A 22,410-nucleotide genomic window follows, 5' to 3' on the forward strand; every position below is an offset into this window, starting at 1 on the left:
CGGGGACAGTAATGGTTTAATTTATTTTTACATATTTATTAATATTTAAACAACAAAAATCAAGTGTGAAAGCCAGGAATGTGCCTCTCCACACTTTTAGTATATCCTAAGATTAATAAAATTAATAAATAGTGTTAATAGAAAACTAGAACTGTGTCTTTGGGTTGGGGGTGGGAGTGGAGGGGTCTAAGGTGGTTAGCAGGGTTTTTCAATTTTGTGTAGCCCAAAGAGCTCTGCCACCTCCTAAGGGGAGAGTGACATGAGGAAAAGAAAAACCAGAAAATACAAACATTTAGACTGTGGCTCTCTGTGAAGACAGAGTTCCTCAACCTTTTAAAAAAGTGCAACAAATACTTATTCTGCTCATGTCTACATACCTATGAGCAATAGGTTTTTTGCATTAACATAAAAAAGAAGTAGAGGTCAAGGCCGCACGTAAAGGGTGATACATGTTTCTTACTGTCACCTGGCCACAGCAGGGGCCTGTGCATCTCAAATAAGCAGATTAATTTCTTTCTATAATGGGCTATAAGCACAGCTCCACTACTTCCTGAACCTCAGCAGCTCTTTTGTTTCCTTTCTTTCTTTACTGGACAAGCTGATTAATCCAGGTGTGTCTGGCTGGTTACTGAAGTCAGACACACCTGGATTAATCAGGAGCTGCTGAGCTTCAGGAAGAAGTGGAGCTGTGCATGGAGCCTGTTTGGGACAAGAAAATGGGTTGTGGTGATGTGAGGTGGAACAAAGGCACAGACTTGGAGACCCCTTGGATCAGTGTGCAGCATGAGCATGTATAAACTTACACAAAGTGTGTATAACTACATTATGTGTATGGTAGTAGTTGATGTGCCAGTATATTGTTTGCTCCTATAAGGTAAGTTAACTCCGGTCAGTGAGTCAGCTAACATGAGATCATCTCTGGTTTCTTCAAGGCGTTCTGTGTCTGAAAAGCCATCAGCCCCGGTATCCAGAGGTCTGGATAAAATAAGAGGAGAAGAGAATGTATTATGTGCAGAACTGACATTTTTAAGACACAAGAAAAAGATACAACTAATCTGCCTCTTAGTTCTGCCACAGCAAGGAAAGTACAGTGGAACTCATGTTCAGTGCAGAGACTCAGAAAGAGGTTATATCCTCAGACAATTAGGCTTCTTAACTCAAACCTGAGTCACTCTGTTTTACATAGAAAACTTCACACACTACATTACTCACTACGTTACTTTATCACTTAAATCATGTCAACGCTTTATCACTTGAACTTTAATAATCCTCTAAGTAAAATTTTATCTCTTCTCATCAAGTGTTCTTTCCATCAGTGTTCCTATTTTCCTCCACCCATTTAATCTCCTTTCTGACTTCCTATCCTCTTCCTCTTGTATCAATCTTACATTATTCTAAAAGACATTATATAATTAAAATCAGTTCCAAAAACATTAGAATGTACAACATGAAAACTTCCAATTATTGTTATGTTTATTATTATATCATCTAATTAAATACTACAAATCTAATTACCACAATATTAGGAGCTACAAGCAAAAACAACATAATAAATGGACATTAAACAGGTGGTTATCTCTTCCTCCATCATTCTCAGATCATGTAGATCTTTTCTCATTCAGTTCTCCTGTTACTGACTCCTATTTTTTCATGAGGAGCTTTCATATATCCAAAGTGAGCAGTAGAAAAGCTAAACCTAAGACTGGAAGTCTATGCTCATAAATCAGCAAAACATCTTGTAATAACTCTACTTCCAACTATCTGAAATATAAACTAAAGGTCACCAATCAGTTCTAAAACATCTTTAGAAGAACCCTTGTTGATCCCTGGAGAACCAGCGTACCAGTTTAGCGGTTTACAAAGAGTTTTCAATTATTCTGTTACAATTTATCCAAGTGTCTTTTACTGATGTGAGCAGCAACTCGTGGTCTTGTCTTACTTTTTATTGATAATTTTTAACCTGGACAAAAACTAAACATTTATCACAGGATCAGCCCGATCCAAATACTTACCATGACACAGGGCAGCTCCCCTTGTAACAACGAATTTCCATAGACATAATATAAGAGTAGACGCGTCATTGGGCGGGATCTGCCTATGCTGCGATGCGTCAGAGCGTCCGCCATCTTAAATGTGGCAAATCTGCAGTTACTCAGTCACTTAAACAGTATCAGAGGGACTTTAATCTCTGAATATACTTTGTATTTGTAGTATTTTTTTTGTAATATTACAAGTTTATTTTCGTATCCCTTTAGCTTAATTCTCCTGAATTTATTCTCGTAAAGAATAAAAATATTTAAAATAATCTAACCTGGCCCTATTACTCCAGGAGTGAAATAATTCTGCAAACTGTGACTATTCTGGAAATGTTCCCCCTTAATTCTCATAATATGATGTTTTTATCATAACATTTGTTTGTTTATTTTTACTTTATTCACCTAGGACTTTTTTTCCTCATGTTATTAATTTTACCTCTTTAATACTCACCCAAAAAGTCTAAAGGTTCACATGTGACACGGTTTTATGAAATAATGAAGACCACAATTTTAGATTTAACAAATTGATCCTTATATTCATAACACATACACACAAATATATATATATATATATATATATATATATATATATATATATATATATATATATATATATATATATATATTAGGGCTGGGCAACGATTAAAATATTTAATCGCGATTAATCGCCCTGATTAATCGCGATTAATCGCGATTAATCGCATTGTATTTACAAACTCCAAGAATGAATTCAAAAGTAGTGTAAAGAGCACTTTTATTTTAATGTTCTGCTGCCATATGAACAAAAGTGTTGTAACATTTGTAGCACTTATTTTATACTGGATATTTTCAACCCATCTATTGAATTTAGTGCACTAGTTGATCTTTTCTTCATAAGAGAACAGCAAGCACTGCAGCCAAAATATGGCCTTTTTTGACCTGCTGTATATTAGCCAGTCCCTAAGCTTGATGTATCATGAAACTGTTGACCTTTTGGGTTTTGATTTTATTATTACAATTAAATAATAATAATAATAATAATAATAATAATGTTATGTTCAGTGTTTTTTCGCTAATCCACCTCTTATATATTTCAATCCTTATGTAATTTTGTCTGTGTTGTGTGCACCTGCCTGTTGCTTTAATCCTATAAATTTCCCCGTCGTAGGATAAAAAAAGGATTAGCTAATGTTATCTTATCTTAAATAACACTTTTTAATATATGTACTGGGTTCTTTCAAGGTCTTAATTACATGTTATGTGTGGGCTCCAGTAACATCCATTCATCCATCCATCCACTGATCTACCTGGATGTTCCATGGAGGACTGAAACGCCTCAGTCAGAGACGTCTGTGGGTCTGTCGGGGCAGTGAGAGAAGTTTCGTCTCCTCTCTCCGTTTCTGGGGCTCGACGTTTTCATGTTTTTTCACGTGCTTAGATAAATTTGTTGTGTTTCCACTGAAATGAACCGGCTTTTTACAAAACATACAGCTTGATTTCATTTACGGTATTAAAATAAAGCCAAACGGTGCTACTTCCTCTGTTCATGTTTTTTTGCTGCTGCTGGTCTCTCTCAGCTGTTTGTGTATTAAGTTTGTGTGAGAGCTGAGCGGGTGGGCCAGGCTGAGCCTGCGTGCTGATTGGCTGGCGCCGCTGAGCCATGTACGAGAGGGGAGGGGGAGCGGGAGAGTGCTGCCTTGACAGCGCGCTGCAGTCAGCGCGCCTGCTGACTGACACTGACTGAAAGCATGTGAGCAGCATGCGTTAATGCGCGATAAAATAAATATCGCCGTTAATAGTCTAATGAATTAACGCGAAATTAACGCGTTAACTTGCCCAGCCCTAATATATATATATATATATATATATATTGTGGCATCCCGGTTGAAAAGATGGTCTCTCAAACTGATGGTTCACAGTCCTTTTATTGAACAGCCTTGCGTGTGAACACACCGTAAGAGCTGCATATACAAAACAAATACACCATTACTAACTCTCACAGTAAGTTACCATTTAACATTGCCCTTTAATGTTTTATTATGCTGTGAAAAGAAATTAAATGATGCACAATATTGCAACTGCCTGTGACTTTATACATCATATAATAATTAAACTTATACCTTCATATCACTAAACATGACTAGCTTACTTGTGCAAAACGAACGCTCCCCGCTGGAAAGAGAATGAAACTGCTACACCCAACAGCAATCTGTATGCTCCGTGAAATGGAACTAAATATACATTTACAAAAGACAAAGTCAATACAAACCTTGTTCCCCTATCAACCAGGCGCCAAAATACCCTTAAAGTCCGCAATATTTGCCGTTTAAACCGTGGAGCACACCACCTCTCTGCTCGCTAGAGTTAGCGCTACTTCTGCCTGTTTACAACAACCGATTTCCGGTTTAAACCTTTCAAAATAAAAGCACCAGCTTGGAACAAATAATAATTGGTCAACAAATGTTGACCAATTATTACTGATCATACAAGGGTCATTTACACTCCCACCAAATTATTAGCGCTAAATTGGCAAGTAATAGGAGCGATAATGATTTCCTAATGAAGAAATGACTTGCAACCGTTAAAGTCTATGAAAAACAGACCATAAGAAAAGATGAACATTAGACTGTAGAATTTAGTTAAACAGTATCAAACAGAAGAACCAGTTTCTGTACTGGGCGTTCTACTATGGAAAGTTTGCTGGAACATTGTCCTTTCTCCATCTTCTTTTCTCCAAAGCGAAGCTTTACTTTCCTTACAAGCCCGTCTTTGTCAGTCACTGTGTCCATTACACGTGCTAATCTCCATTCATTTCGAGGTAAGTCATCTATCTTCTCCATGACAACATCTCCAACTTTCAAGTTTCTCCTTGGAGTATGCCATTTCTGCCTTGTTGCGATGTTGCAAAGATACTCCCTTTTCCAACGTGACCAAAACTGTTCTGCTAGGTACTGCACTTGCCGCCACCTTTTCTTTGCATAAAGGTCCTCTTTGATGAATTTACCTGGAGGTGGCAGGGCTACCTTAGATTTCATAGTAAGCAGGTGATTTGGGGTCAATGCCTCTGGGCTGTTTGGGTCACTTAAGCTGTCAACTGTAAGAGGTCTGCTGTTCACTATGGCCATTGCTTCATAAAAGAATGTCCTTAATGATGCATCATCCATTCTGCCAGAAGAAAGTGATGCAGTTGAGCGCAGAATGTTTCGAACTGTCCTAATCTGTCTTTCCCATACACCTCCTGTATGGCTTGAATGAGGAGTATGCATTTTGAAGTCGCACTGTTTCTCGGCGAGAAATGTGGTAATCCGATTAGAGTCCACTTGTTTTAAAGCTTCCTGCAGTTCGTTTTTAGCTCCGACAAAGTTGCTTCCTTGATCGCACCTTATTTCACTGACTGCTCCTCTTATAGCTATAAAACAGCGGAGTCCATTGATGAAGGCATCTGTAGTCATGTCATCTAACATTTCAATGTGCACTGCTCTGCAACAAAGGCAGGTAAAAAGAAGTCCATAACGCTTGTGCACTTTGCGAGCTTGCTTAGTTAGAAAAGGACCAAAACAGTCCATTCCACAAAATGTAAACGGTGGAGATGGATCTAAGCGCTGGGTTGGGAGATCAGCCATTTTTTGTACCTCCGTGCCTCGTCTGAGTTTGCGACACTTTACACATTTGTAAATAAAGCTTGCCACAGCCTTGTTAATGCCTGGAATCCAAATTCCATTGGCCCTGATCTCATTGACTGTCAGTCCTCTTCCTTGATGTTCCACTTTACTGTGGAAATGAGAGATTATTAACTGAGTGATGTGTTGGTCCTTCGGAACTACTATTGGATGTTTCATTGTGGAGGAGAATGAAGCATCTTTAAGTCTTCCTCCCACCTTAAGGAGTCCATCAGTGTCAAGAAAAGTGTCCATTTCAAACAGTTTGCTTTTGCGAGGAAGTGCCTTTCTGTCTGTGAGCATCTTTATCTCCTCTGCATATTCACGCGCTTGTACATCCCTGAGAATAACATTTTGAGCGTTTTGTCTTTCTTGCACTGTGCTGTGGCCTGTTGTTTTATCTCCCTTGGCACAGTGAATGAGTCGAGCTATGGCTTGGGTGGCTTTGTACCAAGAAGAAAACTTTTCCAACTTATCTGATAAACTCTTCTTCTCTGTTTTAAGAGTGTTCAGTACATGTACCCTTTTTACCTCTGGATCCCCGAGTGGCACATTCATGTCGATCTCTGCAGCTGGAGGGATATCTTTGCTCCACAGAAACTGTGGCCCATAAAACCAGTCTGATGAAATGAGGTCCTTTGTGCTTGAACCTCTGGAGGCAATGTCCGCTGGATTTTGCTCCGAAGAAACATATCTCCATTGCTGAGGGGTGCTGTTGAGCCTTATCCTTTGAACTCGATTGGAGACAAATGTGTGAAAACGACGTGCTTCGTTATTGATGTAGCCTAAAACTACTTTAGAGTCTGTCCAGAAATATTCGTCGATCTGTGTCAATCCAAGCTCATCCTTCAACATGTTGCTTGCAGTAATGGAGACAAATGCCGCTGTCAGTTCAAGTCTTGGTATTGTTGTTACTTTGATGGGAGCGACTCTTGTCTTTGCTGTAACCAAAGCGCAATGCATTTTATCGTCTTTGTTTATGTGTCTTAAATATGAACACTGTCCATAACCGTATGAGCTTCCATCAGAAAAATGATGCAACTCTGTTTTCACTATTTGGCCAAAGTCTTTGGGAACATAACACCGTGGTATTGTGACTTTCTCCAAGTCCTTCAAGTCTGCCTTCCAGTTATCCCACACTGCTCTTAGTTCACTGGGAAGGGGATCATCCCAGCTGGTGCCTTGTTTGCATGCCTCTTGAAGCACTCTTTTGCCTGTGAGTACAAAGGGGGAGATGAATCCCAATGGATCATAAAGAGATGCAACCATGGAGAGGATGCCACGTCTTGTAGCAGGTTGGTCATTGGGGCGAAAGCGGAACCTGAGTGTGTCTGAGCCAATGTGCCAGTGAATGCCAAGAGCTCTTTCAAGTTTAGAGTCATTAAATGATAGGTCACATGCTTGCTGTGGAGAGGCACGTTCAGATGCTGGAATGTTTTCTAACACTGTTTTGTCATTACTTACAAACTTGTGTAGTCTAAGGCCACCTAATGCACAGAGTGTCTGAGCCTCCTGAGCAAGCTGAATAGCTTCCTTGATGCTTGCAGTACTTGTTACGCCGTCGTCCACGTAGAAATCCTTCATTATGAACTTTGATGCGAGTGGAAACTGTGTCTCGTTTTCTTTTGCAAGATGTTTTAGTCCATAATTTGCACACCCTGGTGAAGAGGTGGCACCAAAGAGATGAACCTTCATTCGGAATTCTTGGGGCTCAGTGTCCAGGTTACCATTTTCCCACCATAAAAACCTTAAATAGTCTCTATCTGCTTCATACACATGAAATTGGTGAAACATTTTTTCAATGTCACATAATGCAACTTGATGACGTCTGAATCTGATGAGAACACCATTTAGATTGTTCATTAAATCTGGGCCAGACAGCAAATGATCATTGAGACTGTTACCTTTGTATTTTGCTGAGGCGTCAAAGACTACTCTCAGTTTGTCTGGTTTTTGGGGATGATATATTCCGTGGTGGGGAATATACCACCTTTCTCCTTCCTTTGCTTCATTGCGCACTTCCTCTGCCTCACCCCTTTCTATGATTTCACTCATAAACTTCACATATTGTTCCTTGTACCTTTGGTCTTTCGACAGTTTGGTTTTGAGGCTTTGAAGTCGCACAGTGGCCATCTGCTTATTATCTGGTAAGAGAGGTCTTTCCTTGAATGGAAGTGGCATTTCATAATGTCCTTCATTGTTTTTGTAAATGCCTTCCTTCAATGTGTTCAGAAAGAGAATGTCATCTTGAGACACTGATCTATTGTCCTTGTCATCATCCTTAAAGTCTGACTCGAGAACCTTGAGTGCATCAGCTGGAGTCATTAAGGGGAACTCTTTGACTGTGACTCTGTGACACACAGACATGCTAAGAGAGTCACTGTGAGATGATGTAGGGCCTACAATACTCCAGCCCAATGCTGTGCAAACAGCGTAGGGTTCGTTCTCTCCTCCTAAGATTACCTGTCTTGGAGCTAATGCCTTGGAGCAATTGTAGCCAATTAAAAGCCCAACTTCACATTCTAGCTGTGGAGGAATTTCACTCACCATTGCTCTTAGATGATTCCATTGCTTTGCCATTTCACAGGAAGGAATGTGAGAGCGGTTAACAAGTATGCAGTCTTTTGTGTACGCAGGAGGGAGTTCAATCATTTCTGAGGAGTTGTAGCCTCTCACCTTCAGCCCTGAAACACGTTCACTTTGTACAACAGCATCTTTACCAAGCATTGTAGTGAGCCTTAGCTTTACAGGAGTAGACTTAGCCTTGATATTGTTACACATCTTGGTCAATGAAGACGGTGTCACTTTGAGTGTCTAAGAGTGCATAAACAAGCATTTCTTTACCTGGTTGTTGTTCTGAAGAAACCCATACTGGTACAATCATGGAAGTGCTTACAGATTGTTCCTTGGTTTCTGCATTCAGAGACAGGGTAGTTGCAGCCTGTTCCATGTTGGTCGAAATAGGGTTTGCGGCTGATCTATTATTGTCATAGTTGAAGTCGTGCAAACAGGTGGGGTGTTTTTTGTTACACATTTCACATACGAGCCGGCAGCGACAGTCCTTTGCACTGTGGCCGGGTTTGAGACAGCCATAACAAAGCCTTTTATCCTTTATGTACTTCCGTCGTTCTTCGAGTGATTTGACTTTGAACTGAGGGCAACTGTAAAGTTTGTGTGCGTTGTCTCGACAGAGCATGCATGGCGGTTTAACATTTGACCTTTGCTTTGTATTTTCAGCCTCTGTTAACACCTGTGTATGTAGAACACTGGAGGCGGGTCTTTTTTCCTTTTGGTAACCTTTATTGGTGATTTTGTGAAGTCTGTAGAGTGGAGAGCCTGAAATGATGTGATTGGATTGCACACTATCTCTGCTTCAGAAGACATGAACTCAGCAAAGTGTTCTAGGCTTGGAAACCTCCCGCTTTCTTTTAAGTGTTGAGTAGCTTGACGGTTCCACCTTGCAGCTGCCCAGTTTGGTAATTTTTGAATAAGTTTTTGGTTCTCCTCACAATTGTTTAGAATGTCCAAACCTTCTACGTGGGGCATAGCTTCATAACATGTTTGAATAAAATCAGCAAATGCTCTAAATCCTATAGAGTCATTTGTTTGTATCTTCGGCCATTTTGATAATCTTTCTCTGTATGCTTTCTGTACAACAAATGGGTGTCCATACCTTTGGTTGAGGCGTTCCCATGCATCCTGGTATGCATCACTGTCATTTCTGTAGAAGATGCCATCAAGCATTGTTCTAGCGGAACCTCCTACATATTTCTTTAAGTAGTGCAGCTTATCCGCAGGTGAAATGTTCTTTGTATCAATGAGTGCAGAAAATGAAGCTTTCCACTCGATGAACTCTATTGGATCACCTGTGAATGTGGAGGGTTCTGGCATTGGCAGTCGGTTCATAGCAACACTGTCCTGCAATGCTTGGGCCAAGTAAAGGACGTCTGCTTGTGGAGGTGAGGTGGACACAACTTTACTATTCGGGATTTTAATAGGAGATGAAATTGTTGGAGGCCTCTGAGGAGCTCTGCCACAGTCAACATGAACACTGCTCTCACTCTTTATCTCCTGATCGTAGGTCAATAGCCTCGCACGTGCAGCCTTTAACTCCTTTTCAGCCTTCAGTCTCTCTAGTTCACGTTTTTGAGATTCAAGCTCCCTCCTCTGTCTTTCTTCCAGAAGTTGAATCCTTTCCTTTTGTTTTTCTTCTTCCATGATTACTTTATACTCGGCTTCCTTGGCAGCCAATTCTGCTGCAGCTTCTGCTCTCTTTACAGCTACTACTGACCTTCCAGAGCTTGACTTACTAGCAGATGAGTGTTTACTTGAGTGTGTGGCTGAGGAACTGTAAATGGACTGAGCATAGTCTGGGTGAAGAAGCTCACGTAGGCGTGTCTTCACTTTGCCACTGTCATATTCATCTATGCCTGAGAGTCTTTCATGTGCAACCTTAATAATATCATTGGAAACTGCTTCACATGCATCTATAAGTCGCCTTGTGTCACTAGAAGGAGTAATGTTTTCTCTAATTTCTGTATATACCTTTATGACTTTATCTCTTTCCTTCTCCAAGATGTCCATGAGTGAAGCGATTTGACTGTTTGTTAGGTCTCCTTTTAATTGGTCTCGTGTTGCACGTACTTGTTTTTTCCATTCGTCATAAACTCTGTGAAGTCGTTTTTCCTTTTTATGGGCCTCCTCCTTTTGATATGCTTGCATTTTCTCTGTAGGCCTCCTCTGACGAACAGAGCATGAAGGCTCCTCTTCCTCATTGATTCGGAGGTCCTCTGTAAATCCAGTTTCTTTTTCAGGCGTTTCCATTCTGAGGGTAGGGTAATGCAGCTGATCATTGGATCCCAGAGGATCTTGATTGGAGCCGTGGAACTGGAACCTTAAAGTGGTTTTAACTGGGACCTCAGTGCTGAGCGTGGGATGAACTTCCTCTCACCTTGTAAAGAAGCTCTTCTCAGCTTGGGTCAAGCTCTTACTGTAGCATCCCGGTTGAAAAGATGGTCTCTCAAACTGATGGTTCACAGTCCTTTTATTTAACAGCCTTGCGTGTGAACACACCGTAAGAGCTGCATATACAAAACAAATACACCATTACTAACTCTCACAGTAAGTTTCTTTTACCATTTAACATTGCCCTTTAATGTTTTATTATGCTGTGAAAAGAAATTAAATGATGCACAATATTGCAACTGCCTGTGACTTTATACATCATATAATAATTAAACTTATACCTTCATATTACTAAACATGACTAGCTTACTTGTGCAAAACGAACGCTCCCCGCTGGAAAGAGAATGAAACTGCTACACCCAACAGCAATCTGTATGCTCCGTGAAATGGAACTAAATATACATTTACAAAAGACAAAGTCAATACAAACCTTGTTCCCCTATCAACCAGGCGCCAAAATACCCTTAAAGTCCGCAATATTTGCCGTTTAAACCGTGGAGCACACCACCTCTCTGCTCGCTAGAGTTAGCACTACTTCTGCCTGTTTACAACAACCGATTTCCGGTTTAAACCTTTCAAAATAAAAGCACCAGCTTGGAACAAATAATAAACAAATGTTGACCAATTATTACTGATCATACAAAGGTCATTTACATATATATATATATATATATATATATATATATATATATATATATATATATATATATATATATATATATATATATGTATGTATGTATCTATGTATGTATGTGTGTGTGTGTGTGTGTGTGTGTGTGTGTATTTATTGCAGCACAGGAATGAGGCATCTTCTCTGATCCACGTTCACAATAACAGAACTCAACTTTTTTCTGCCACATACAATATGGCGGTGACGTTGACGTGCGAACCTGCGCCCTATGACGCGTCTACGTATATATGTCTGTGACGAATTTCCACTTCTTCTTCTTCTTCTTCTTCTTCTTCGTGTGGGAGGAGTGTGAATGAAGGAGAGGGGAGAGAGCGTGAGAGTGAAAGTGCCTTTTTTTCATATCTTTTGGCTTTCTTCACTGTTTCACTGGGTGTGCTTTTCATATTATTGGTTTATTTGTTTTTTGGGATTACTTGGTTTGAGTGTTCACAGGTTTTGTTTGGGGCGTGGCCGTCAGGCCTGCCTGGGTGGCTAGCAGCTGCTAGCACCATGGTGGTGGGTGTGGGAGGTTTCTCCACGCTGACATGGAGAAATGGCATCAAGGTGGATGCTGGCTCTCCGTGCAGCGTGGAGGAAGTTTGTTTAGCGGTGGGGGAGGTGATTGGACATAGGTCAATCAAGTCTGCAGCCCGCATGAATGGGGCTGTAGTTTTGTTTGTTGAGAAGGTAGAGCAGGCTCAACAGCTGGTTGAGGCCGGGATTTCAGTTAATGGCTTGTTTTTGCAGGTGTCGCCACTCACATTGCCAGCAACAAAAATCATGTTGTCTAATGTGCCACCTTTCATTAGTGATGATTTTTTAGTTAGGGAGTTGTCCAGACATGGGAAGGTGGTGTCCCCAATTAAAAAGGTGCTGTCTGGATGCAAGTCACCATTGTTAAAACATGTTGTCTCCCATAGGAGACAGCTTTACATGATCCTAAATAGGAAGGATGAGGAGTTAAATGTTAGGTTCCATGTAAAACTAGATGATTTTGAATATGTTTTGTTTGCCACCTCTTCTAATTTCAAATGTTTCGGGTGTGGCCAAGAGGGGCATATTATTAGAATGTGCCCAAACAGGGCTGGACCAGCCCCACCTCAGACAGAGGAGCGGTGCACTTCTGCTGCTGCTCAGGTGGAGAGCGTGGTTGCAGAGGTGCCTGCCGCTGATGCGGAGGAACCTCCTGAGGTGGCAGGGGTGTCTACCGCTGCCGAGGGACAGCCCCTGACAGCTGACGTTGTCGGTGTCACGGAGGGCTGTCTTCCAGATGTTGTGGAGGAACCAGGTGTTAATGGAGAGAAGACGCTGATTGCGGGGTGTTTGGGGATAGATGGGTGCACTGCAGTGTGCAGTGGTGGAGGGGATCAGATCACGGTTGGCGGTGGGGTGGAGGAGGGGGGTGAGCAGAGTGCAGAGCAGAGAGGTGAGGCAGATGATGAGGAACATTTAGCGAGTGGAGACCGGGCCAGGAAGCAGGATGTGCAGGAGGAAGATGGAGATGCGGAAGCTGAGAGTGGAGGGACTTTGTTGAGAGTAGACTTAGAAAAAAGGAGGGGGGAGGCGGAGGAGCTGATGGAGCAGGAAGCTTCAGCCATGGTAAAGAGGCGAAGCAAAAGAAAAAATGTTGTAGCTGTTGAGCAGGCTAGCAAACAGTCCAGCAAGATGATTGCTGATAGAAAAGAACAGCTTGATAGTAGCGACAGTGAAGAAGAGTTTTCCGACTCTAGTGAAGTATCACTTTCGCAAGTTGGTGGAAACGAATCCAGATATTCTGTTGAATCTTTCTTGTCCTTTATTCAACAGACCAAAGGGCTGAGGGGACTCAAAGAGGAAAGCTACTTTCCAAACTTAAAACTGTTCTATGCCTCAGCAAGATATTATGTCAGGAAACAGGAGGAATCAGGCCTCACTGATCAAGAGATTTTTAGACTGAAAAAGATAATGGGTAAAGTGAGAAAGCAACTTTGAACTAATGATACACACCAACATTGTATTATTATTATTATTTATAGTTTTTGGGTGTGCTGCTTTTAATTTTTTACCCATAATGGATACCTTTAAAATAGCATCCCTAAACCTCAATGGGGCCAGAGAGGCTGCTAAACTAGAAATGGTTTACCAGGTACTGAACAATAAAAAAAATCAATGTTCTTTATTTACAGGAAACACACAGCGATATTTCAAATGAGGCAGAATGGAAAAAGGAATGGAAGGGTGAAGTCATTTTAAGTCATGGTACCTCCCAGAGCGCTGGAGTAGGCTTCCTCTTTACAAGGGCTTTTACTCCTAATTCAATTGAAGTACAGCACATTGTTAAGGGTCGATGTCTTTTAGTCCGAGCTGGTTTTGAACATTTTAATGTTGTTTTTATTAATATTTATGCTCCATGTGCCAATGCAGAGAAAACACGTTTTTTAAAAGAAATTGGGGAGAAGTTGGGGGATTGTGGGACGGAGGATTACGTTTTTATAGGAGGGGATTTTAATTGTACGGAGGACGATTCCGTAGATCGTAACCATGCAGAGCCGCATGTAGCAGCTCAGCGCGCCCTGCGGCAGCTGGTCTCATCACATGGCCTGGTGGACGTATGGAGGAGGATGCACACAGGCTCCAGGCAGTACACGTGGTCCCATATGAAAGAAAACCACATTTCACTTGCTCGTCTTGACTGGTTTTATTGTTTTAAACACTATTTTAACGTGTTTAAAACTTGCCAGATTTTACCAGTAGGTTTTACGGATCATTCCCTGGTTTTAGGTAGTGTTTTTATTAGAAACATTTTACCTAAAAGTGCTTACTGGCATTTTAACTCAGTTTTAACTTATGATCGTAGTTTTAAAGAAACTCTGAGTTATTTTTGGACTGGTTTTAGACAGAGAAAGAGCGATTTTACCTGTTTGCAACAGTGGTGGGACCACGGTAAAGTTCAAATCAAACTGCTGTGTCAGCAGCACACTCTCAATGTTACTCGTGACATCACCAGATCTATTAAGGATCTGGAGATAAATATAGTGGAGTTAGAACACTTGAGTGAATCCACAGGAAATCGAGAGTACATTGAAGCTCTCAAATCTAAAAAGCTAGTTTTAGCAAACCTGCTGGAGACTAAAGTTCAAGGCGCATTGGTCAGGTCCCGGATGCAGAACATCACGGACATGGATGCACCTTCCAGCTTTTTCTTTAACTTGGAGAGAAAGTGTGGTCAGAGGAAGCTGATCCACTCTCTACTGTCAGACACGGGGCAGCAGTTAAGTGAACCGGGGCAGATCAGGAGGAGGGCAGTGGAGTTCTACTCTTCGCTATTCCGTAGCGAGTATAAAGAGAATGGTGAACTGTTCGGGGAGTTCTGTAGTGGACTGCCCCAAGTTGCTGAGGGGACCATCGCCCAGCTAGAGCGCCCCTTGGGGGTGCAAGAGCTCCACGCGGCCCTCCAGAGCATGCAGGGCCAGAAGGCCCCAGGCATCGACGGGCTCACCGTCGAGTTTTACAAGGCATACTGGGACATCTTAGCAGGGGACCTGCTAGATGTTCTCAACGAAAGCCTGACTACTGGTTTGCTCCCGCTGTCGTGCCGCAGGGCGGTTATCACCCTCCTGCCAAAAAAAGGCAATTTGCAGGACATAAAGAACTGGCGCCCCGTGTCTCTTCTGTGTACGGATTATAAAATCCTATCCAAGGCCCTTGCAAACAGGATGAGAGGAGCAATGGAACAGGTCATCCACCGGGACCAGACTTACTGCGTCCCCGGCAGGTCCATGGTAGATAACATCTACCTAATTCGGGATGTTTTGGAAGTCTCCAGTTCATTGGGTTTGAAAACAGCCTTGGTCTCACTTGACCAAGAAAAGGCTTTTGACCGCGTCAAACACAGCTTTCTATGGAAAACCATGAGAGAGTTTGGGTTCGGCGCTGGTTTTATAGCCAAGATCCAGGTGCTGTACAGTAACATTGAGAGTGTGCTGAAGATCAACGGTAGCCTGTGTGCTCCTTTTAGAGTGTGTAGAGGCGTTCGGCAGGGCTGTGCGCTCTCAGGGATGCTCTACGCACTCTCCCTGGAACCCCTCCTCCAGAAAATACGCTCGAGTGTTTGTGGCCTGGTTTTACCTGGTTTTAGCAGTAATTTGGTTTTATCCGCCTATGCTGACGATGTCGTTGTTTTAATAAAAGACCAAAAAGATGCTGACTTGCTGCATAATGTCACCGAAAAGTTTTGTGTCCTGTCTGCCGCGAGGGTAAACTGGAGAAAGAGCGAAGCCTTCGCCACAGGTGAATGGCTTGGACAGCCCCCAGTTCTACCTCAAAATCTTCCATGGAGGAGGGATGGTTTTAAATATCTTGGTGTCTTTTTAGGGAATCAATCTATGGTACAAAAGAACTGGGAAAATGTCGAGCAGCAAATTAAGAACAAACTGGCTAAGTGGAGATGGATTCACTCGCAGCTATCTTACAGAGGCAGGGTGTTGATTTTAAACAATCTTGTTGCATCGCAGTTGTGGCACAAACTTCATGTTTTAGACCCACCGCCGGACTTGCTCATGAAAATACAGTCTGAGATGGTGGAGTTTTTTTGGAAGGGTTTACATTGGGTGCCACAATCTGTCTTGTTTTTATCAAGAGAGGAGGGGGGACAGGGCCTTGTCCACCTGGCCAGCAGAACAGCTGTTTTCCGCATGCAGTTCCTCCAAAAGTACCTGGTAAGTCCTTCTGACATTGTGTGGAGGGACGTGGCCAGCTGTATTTTAAGACGCGTGAGCGGGTTGGGGCTAGATGCTGCTCTGTTCTTAACCAATTTTAGCTTTTTAAAGTTAAAAGGGTTGCCTCGTTTTTATCAGAGCGTTTTTAAGTCATGTGCTCTTTTTAAGTTACATAGATCCAAAACGCATAATTCTCTGCATTGGCTTTTAGAGGAACCTCTGGTGTGCGGAGCGAGAATGGACGTCTGTGACGGTACTTTGCCGGGTCTGTCGGAGGCGTTGTGCAGGTCCGGCACGGTGACCGTGAGAAAGCTGGTGGAAGCAGCCGAACCGGACTTCAACAACATCATGGCAGTGGGTTCGCTACTGGGGGTCCGGTCCGCCAGGCTGACACGGCGCTTCCTCGATCGGGTGAAGGAGAGATTGACAGCTGGGGAAAGACAACTCCTGCAGCTGCATTCTATAGGACAACGTGAGCCCGACCCGACCGACCCGTTCCCAGATGTCTACATGGAACCTGTCTTCGCAGAGGACAGTGGTCCTCTACTATGTAGCACGGCCCCCAAGATGATGTTGTGCAGCACAAGCCCGAAGGTGCTGTACAAAATGAACGTGAAGGTAATAAATAAACGGACCTTGAGAGACAGACCTGTTACCATTTGGGGAGACAAACTCGGAGGACAGAGGCCCCAGTGGAGGACTCTTTATAAGCCCCCAGTGAGGAAGCGGACTGGTGACCTTCAGTGGAGAATCCTCCACGGTGCTATTGCAACGAACTCTTTTGTCGGTTATCAGTCCAGGAGTTTTAAACACCTGTCCCTTCTGCAACTCGCCTGAGAGTGTTTTTCATGTTTTTATGGAATGTGTGAGATTGACAGGTTTTTTTTAGTCTTTTGGTGAGAATTTTTAGCCTTTTTGGCATGGTTTTTACCAATATTGTTTTTATTAACAGTGTGCATTACAGCAGAGCCACTAAGACAAAATCTCAAATTCTAAACTTTTTAATTGCGAAAGCCAAGATGGCAATCTACATATCTCGAAGAGACAAGTTGCAGGCTGGACCCCATCTTGATGCTGTGGCTCTGTGGAAGTGCAACGTAAAGGCCAGGATAAGACTGGAGTTTCACTTCCACAGAGCCACTGGCAACTTGAATGATTTTGTACAACTGTGGGGTTTTAAGGGAATTTTATGCACAGTTTGTAGTCAAAATGAACTGAAATACAGCAAGCACCTGATGTAACTATTTCTTTCTAAGGTTCTGATCATGTTGTTAAAAGTGTTTTAAGTTATTGTATCAATAAACGTTTTGTTAAAATCTTCTTCTTCTTCTTCTTCTTCTTCTTCTTCTTCTTCTTCTTCTTCTTCTTCTTCTTCTTCTTCCTCCTCCTCCTCTTCGTGTTTTAATGGCATCTGACATCCAAAAGGATCATTACCGCCATTTAGTGGTGCGCGCAGCGCACCCAGTTACCGCAACACTTATTCCCCCTCGGTAAAATCGGGGACATGTCCGGGGACAGCTTTAGCCGGGGACAGGTGGTCCAAAACGGGGACAGTCCCCGGAAATCGGGGACGTCAGTCAGGACCTGACTGTTACCATTGTAACAACTGTTTACATAAGCATCTGGCACTACTCACCATGACTGAATATTGATTTGCACTGCTGACTGTTTATTCACAGTACCAATTGTTTACATATTTTGTGACGAAGCCGTCTCGTCACTGAAAGCCACCTTGCGAACTTTGCGTGCACACACACACATGCCCGTAAAGCTATTCTTGTGAGGACCGTTGCACTCGCGGTAAAGCTCTAGTTAAGTGTCCTCAACAAGACACACATAAGCGCTGCCTGGTTACCTGCTGGGGTAGTGAGGGTGCACACTTAATATTTCAGTGGGGTATACTGTGTGTGTGTGTGTGTGTGTGTGTGTGTGTGTGTGTGTGTGTGTGTGTGTGTGTGTGTGTGTGTGTGTGTGTGTGTGTGTGTGTGTGTGTGTGTGTGTGTGTACTTGCGTGTGTGCGCACGCTGTGGTGCCTTACCATTTTCCCAGTGTTGGCGTCATTGCTGGGTTCAAACCCGAGGCAACACCTAGTCATCAGTTAAAACCACAGACATGAATACGTAGACGCCGCGTCCTCGGTTGAGAGGCGTGCCGACGGAGCGACCATCTTAGGTCAGACCAAGCTGCAGTCAGACAGAATACGAGTCAGTTCAGGTAAGTGGTGCTTTATGTTTTCAGACACTCTGAATCCGGTGAATTCTCAACCGATTTCCAGATAAATTAGCTGACTGAAGACGTCACCCCTTTAGGGGCTACATGGGACCAATTGATTTAATTAAAAGATTGATTGTCTAACTTAATACATAATTTCGATTTTATATTGACAGTCAGCAAACTTCCAGAGCTACGTCCCAGGATGCCCGACTTTTGCTCGGCTTATGGGTGCGGAAATAAAAGGGCATTACAAACCAGATCACGGGGAATTACCTTCCACAACTAAGATTTTATGATAGATCATCCTCATACCGATGGAATCGGAGACAAGTACATTAAACACCCTGATTTCTAAAAGATCTGACTGAGGATATATATATATATATATATATATATATAGATAGATAGATAGATAGATAGATAGAGAGAGAGAGAGAGAGAGAGAGAGAGAGAGAGAGAGATGTGTGTATAATTTGTGTTTATTATACTGATATGTAACTGAAAATATATAACTGTGAGTATATATATCATCCCGTTAGACTTCAGTTTAAGTTGTTTTTGTTCTGAATAAATATGTGTAATCTGTCTGAAAGGTCACCAGCATTGTGAACATATGATTTAAATTAAATCTGAGCTGCCTCCTATTCATTTTGACAGCAGATGTCTGATCTGTGGTCTGACCCAAGATGGCCGCCCTGTAGGCACGTCAGCCCAGCAGCCCGCAGCATACAATGGGGCGTCTACGTATATGATGTCTATGGTTAAAACGCCAAGTCTGTCAATTGGTGGAAGTGACGTCACCAACATGTGACTTGCGAAATGTTTGCCAGATGTTTTTTTTTTTTTTTATGTTTAAAAGTTGGTTGTATATGAATGATTCCATGAATCTATGAAAAGGATTGAAAGTGTAAAATGTATGTAGTTTTTCTATATTAATTTGTATGCTGTAGAAATAATGTTTGAATAAAACTGATTTATATGGGGAAATCAGGGTTAATTAAGCCTGAGAGGAGGGGCCTAAGCTATTTAATGAGGGCTGTGGGAAGAACGGTGGCCATAAAGGGTCATAGTGATAATCATCCAGCACAAAGCACTTTAAAGTCTTGTTGGAAAATGGAGAAAAGGGAGAGAAATAGCTTTGGATGGACAGTTAAACAAAAAGCAACAGAGTTAGAATTAGTTGATTTAATTTTCAGTCCGACAGTACCACTGCCAGCAGTTCCACCTTGGATAGTACCTGAAACAAAAGTAGATTTTAAATTATTAAAAAAGAAAAACAAGGATAGGGAGTTTATTTTGAATTCAGATACAATACAGAAATATATTAACAGTTATTATATTTTCATTCAGATATACACAGATGCATCAAAAAGTTTAGTTAATAAGATAGGAGTATCAGTTATTGTTCCAGAGTTTAAAATTACAATAGGAAAGAGGATCAGTGATAACACATCAGTATACACAGGAGAAATGGTAGCAATTCTGTTGGCAGTACAATGGGTAGAGGAAATAAGACCTCTCAGAGTAATAATATGTTCAGATTCATCTTCATCATTAATCAGTTTACAGAGAAGTCATTCAGATAGTAGACCAGATATTTTAATAGAAATCCAGCAAACATTATTCAGAATTCAAATGATGGAAATTACAGTTATATTTTTGTGGGTACCAGCACATGTGAGAATAAAAGGAAATGAAATGGCAGATAAGGTTGCAAAGGAGGCTACAATTAGAGAAAACATTGATATCTCAATTAAAGTTAGTAAGATGGAAGTAAAGAATATTATTAAACAGAAGATGAAGGAAAGGTGGCAAAAGCAATGGGAGGAAGAGAGGAAAGGACGGTGGCTGTACATGATTCAGAGGAGAGTGGGAGAAATGAGATGTGCAGGGAGGAGCAGAAGGGAAGAAACAATCATATCAAGACTTAAATTTGGGCACACAGGATTAAATGGAACATTATTCAAAATAGGGAAGCATAACACTGGAAGATGTGAGTATTGTGGGGAACAAGAAACAGTTGAGCATATTATGATATACTGTAAGAAATATGAAGAAGAAAGAAGGGAAATGGTTAAAATTTTAAAAAGGAAAATAATAAAATTTGATTTAATAGAAATGCTTATAAGTAATTCAAGAGATAAGTGTTATGGGATTATGTTTCATTATCTTAGACTAAATAATTTAATTGATAGGATTTAAATTTTTTTTTTTTGGGTGTTTGTTTTGTTTTGGTAGTTTGGTTGTAATTTATTTTAGTTAGTATAAATAAGTCATTCTGATCCACACTCCAAACCAGTTGGTGGCGGTAATGCACCGTTTCGTTGCGTGCCAACCGCCAGAAAAATTCATAAAGAAGAAGAATGGTGGCCATTTTGTATTTCTTTTTCCTTGTTACATGGCTGGTAACTGGAGGGAGGCTGAGTTCCAGAGGACTTTGTACATATGTATATAGTGTTTTTTTGGCACCCTGTTTTTTTTGAGGAGCACAATAAAGCACCATCACCGCTAACACGACTGAGCCTGGATTCTTGAGGAACAAAGAACCCCGTCAGGAGTGTGGTGGCCAGTCGTGGAAAGAAAGTGGTTCGTGGCCCAGGGCGGCCTGGATTGCGGTCTCAAGCCAAGACTTTCCCAGTGCAGGTGGCAGCAGCAACAGGGCGGAGGAAACTGAATGGGATACGGAGATGTCATGTGAAGAGGAAGACGAAGAGGTGAAGGTGCAGATGGAGTCTGCCCCTGGGCCATCAGGGGTGTCGGCTGACCTGGTCACAATGATGAAGGCCTTTCTAGATGGCCAGCAGCAGAGAGAACAGGGCTTACTGCAGGAGCTACAGAACCTGAGGGTGTCACTGCAACCTACAGCTGCTCGGCAGCATCCATCTCAAGTTTCACCTCCTGCACCTGTGGCTTTAACTCCACACACAGGTACAGCTAGTAGCCCAAGACTGGTGCTGCCAACTCCTGCACCCCGTCACCGTGGGGTGGTTACATCCACTCCATTGGTGGGTACTGACACTGGGCTAAATCAACCAATACTTGAGCCTATGTACCACACTCAGCCAAAAATCCCCCCATACCAGATGGGAGAGGACATTGAGAACTATTTGTTACGCTTTGAGAGAATAGCTAAGACCTGGAAGTGGCATGAGGCAGAGTGGGCCTGTTGGCTTGTTCCACTTCTTTCAGGGAAGGCCCTCGATGCCTACACTGGCATTGATGAAGACAGAGCCCATTCTTATAGAGACTTGAAAGTGGCTTTATTAGCTAAATTTGATATCTCACCTGAAACGTATCGACAAAAGTTTCGCCATGCATCTGTGCTACCTGGGGAAACACCCACTGAAACTTACCACCGTCTCAAACGGCTCTATTGTCGTTTGATCCAGCCAGAGCAGAGGACCAAAGAGCAGATCGGGGAGGCTATCCTGGAACAACTTCTTCGTGTCCTGTCGCCAGACGTGAGAACATGGGTGAAGGAGCATGAGCCAGCAGATGGACTGAGAGCAGCAAAACTGGCCCTTCAGTACCTCAACGCTTGAAGAGGAGGACCTTCTTCATGACCTAACACGTCTACACGACCCTCTACAGTGGTTCGCCCCACCGCAGACGTACGCCCTCCAACATTTCCATCATCGCAGGTTTGGACAGAAAGAGGTGCCACTGTACGACACATTCCAGGTCCTAGCATCACTGTGACTAAGCAGCCGGTAAGACACTGATTTGTTATTATTGTCAGCAGCCAGGACACAAGGCTTCAGTGTGTCCACTGAAAAAACCAATGGTCACAGGAGCTTGTTATGTACCAAGAAATGAGGCAGAGCCAAGTGAAAATGAAGAGATGAGGAAGAAAGCCTTCAAGATTGTGACTGTGAATGGTCAGTTGTTGACTGCTCTGATAGACAGTGGTAGCTTCGCTTCACTGATAAGCAGGCGCTTGGTCTCTGTGGGATCAATGGATTATCGGGATACAACAGACAGTGTGTGTGTGCATGGTGATCAGCACACTTACCCAAAGACTGAAATCACAGTGTACATTGATGAACAGCCCTACCTTTTAACTGTTGGGGTGTTAGACAATCTGCCTGTAGACCTTCTTTTGGGTAGAGACTTACCTGTGCTGATTTATCTGCTTCAGGGGGGCGAATCTGGTGGGGGCACTGTTGATAATGCTAATACTGTTAACAAGG

The 22,410-nt window shown here is 42.3% G+C and overlaps 2 protein-coding genes across 3 annotated transcripts; both read right to left on the minus strand.

Moving 5' to 3' along the window:
- Window positions 1-3,894: 3,894 nt before the first annotated feature.
- LOC118566916 lies at window positions 3,895-7,961 on the minus strand. Its single transcript, XM_036150383.1, has 2 exons — window positions 4,285-7,961; window positions 3,895-3,976 (listed from the first exon to the last, which is right to left on the minus strand). The coding sequence occupies exon 1, from the start codon at window positions 7,853-7,855 to the stop codon at window positions 4,655-4,657; it is 3,201 nt and encodes a 1,066-aa protein (XP_036006276.1). The 5' UTR covers window positions 7,856-7,961; the 3' UTR covers window positions 3,895-3,976; window positions 4,285-4,654.
- A 112-nt stretch (window positions 7,962-8,073) lies between these two features.
- Window positions 8,074-18,084, minus strand: LOC118566990 (eukaryotic translation initiation factor 3 subunit A-like). Of its 2 annotated transcripts, none has more exons than XM_036150904.1 (2): window positions 18,045-18,084; window positions 8,074-10,755 (listed from the first exon to the last, which is right to left on the minus strand). In XM_036150904.1, the coding sequence occupies exon 2, from the start codon at window positions 10,496-10,498 to the stop codon at window positions 8,918-8,920; it is 1,581 nt and encodes a 526-aa protein (XP_036006797.1). In that variant the 5' UTR covers window positions 10,499-10,755; window positions 18,045-18,084; the 3' UTR covers window positions 8,074-8,917. The 2 variants fall into 2 exon arrangements, with proteins under 2 accessions (XP_036006797.1, XP_036006796.1); XM_036150903.1 differs by lacking the exon at window positions 18,045-18,084 and adding an exon at window positions 11,070-11,284.
- Window positions 18,085-22,410: the final 4,326 nt, after the last annotated feature.

This window comes from Fundulus heteroclitus, chromosome 19 (assembly GCF_011125445.2).
Source record: "Fundulus heteroclitus isolate FHET01 chromosome 19, MU-UCD_Fhet_4.1, whole genome shotgun sequence".
NCBI classification, from domain to species: Eukaryota; Metazoa; Chordata; class Actinopteri; order Cyprinodontiformes; family Fundulidae; genus Fundulus; species Fundulus heteroclitus.

Bases quoted from the DNA above. Each gene is read 5' to 3' on its own strand.
- LOC118566916 (XM_036150383.1), bottom strand. From the start codon at position 7,855: ATGCCACTTCCATTCAAGGAAAGACCTCTCTTACCAGATAATAAGCAG.
- LOC118566990 (XM_036150904.1), bottom strand. From the start codon at position 10,498: ATGGAAACGCCTGAAAAAGAAACTGGATTTACAGAGGACCTCCGAATC.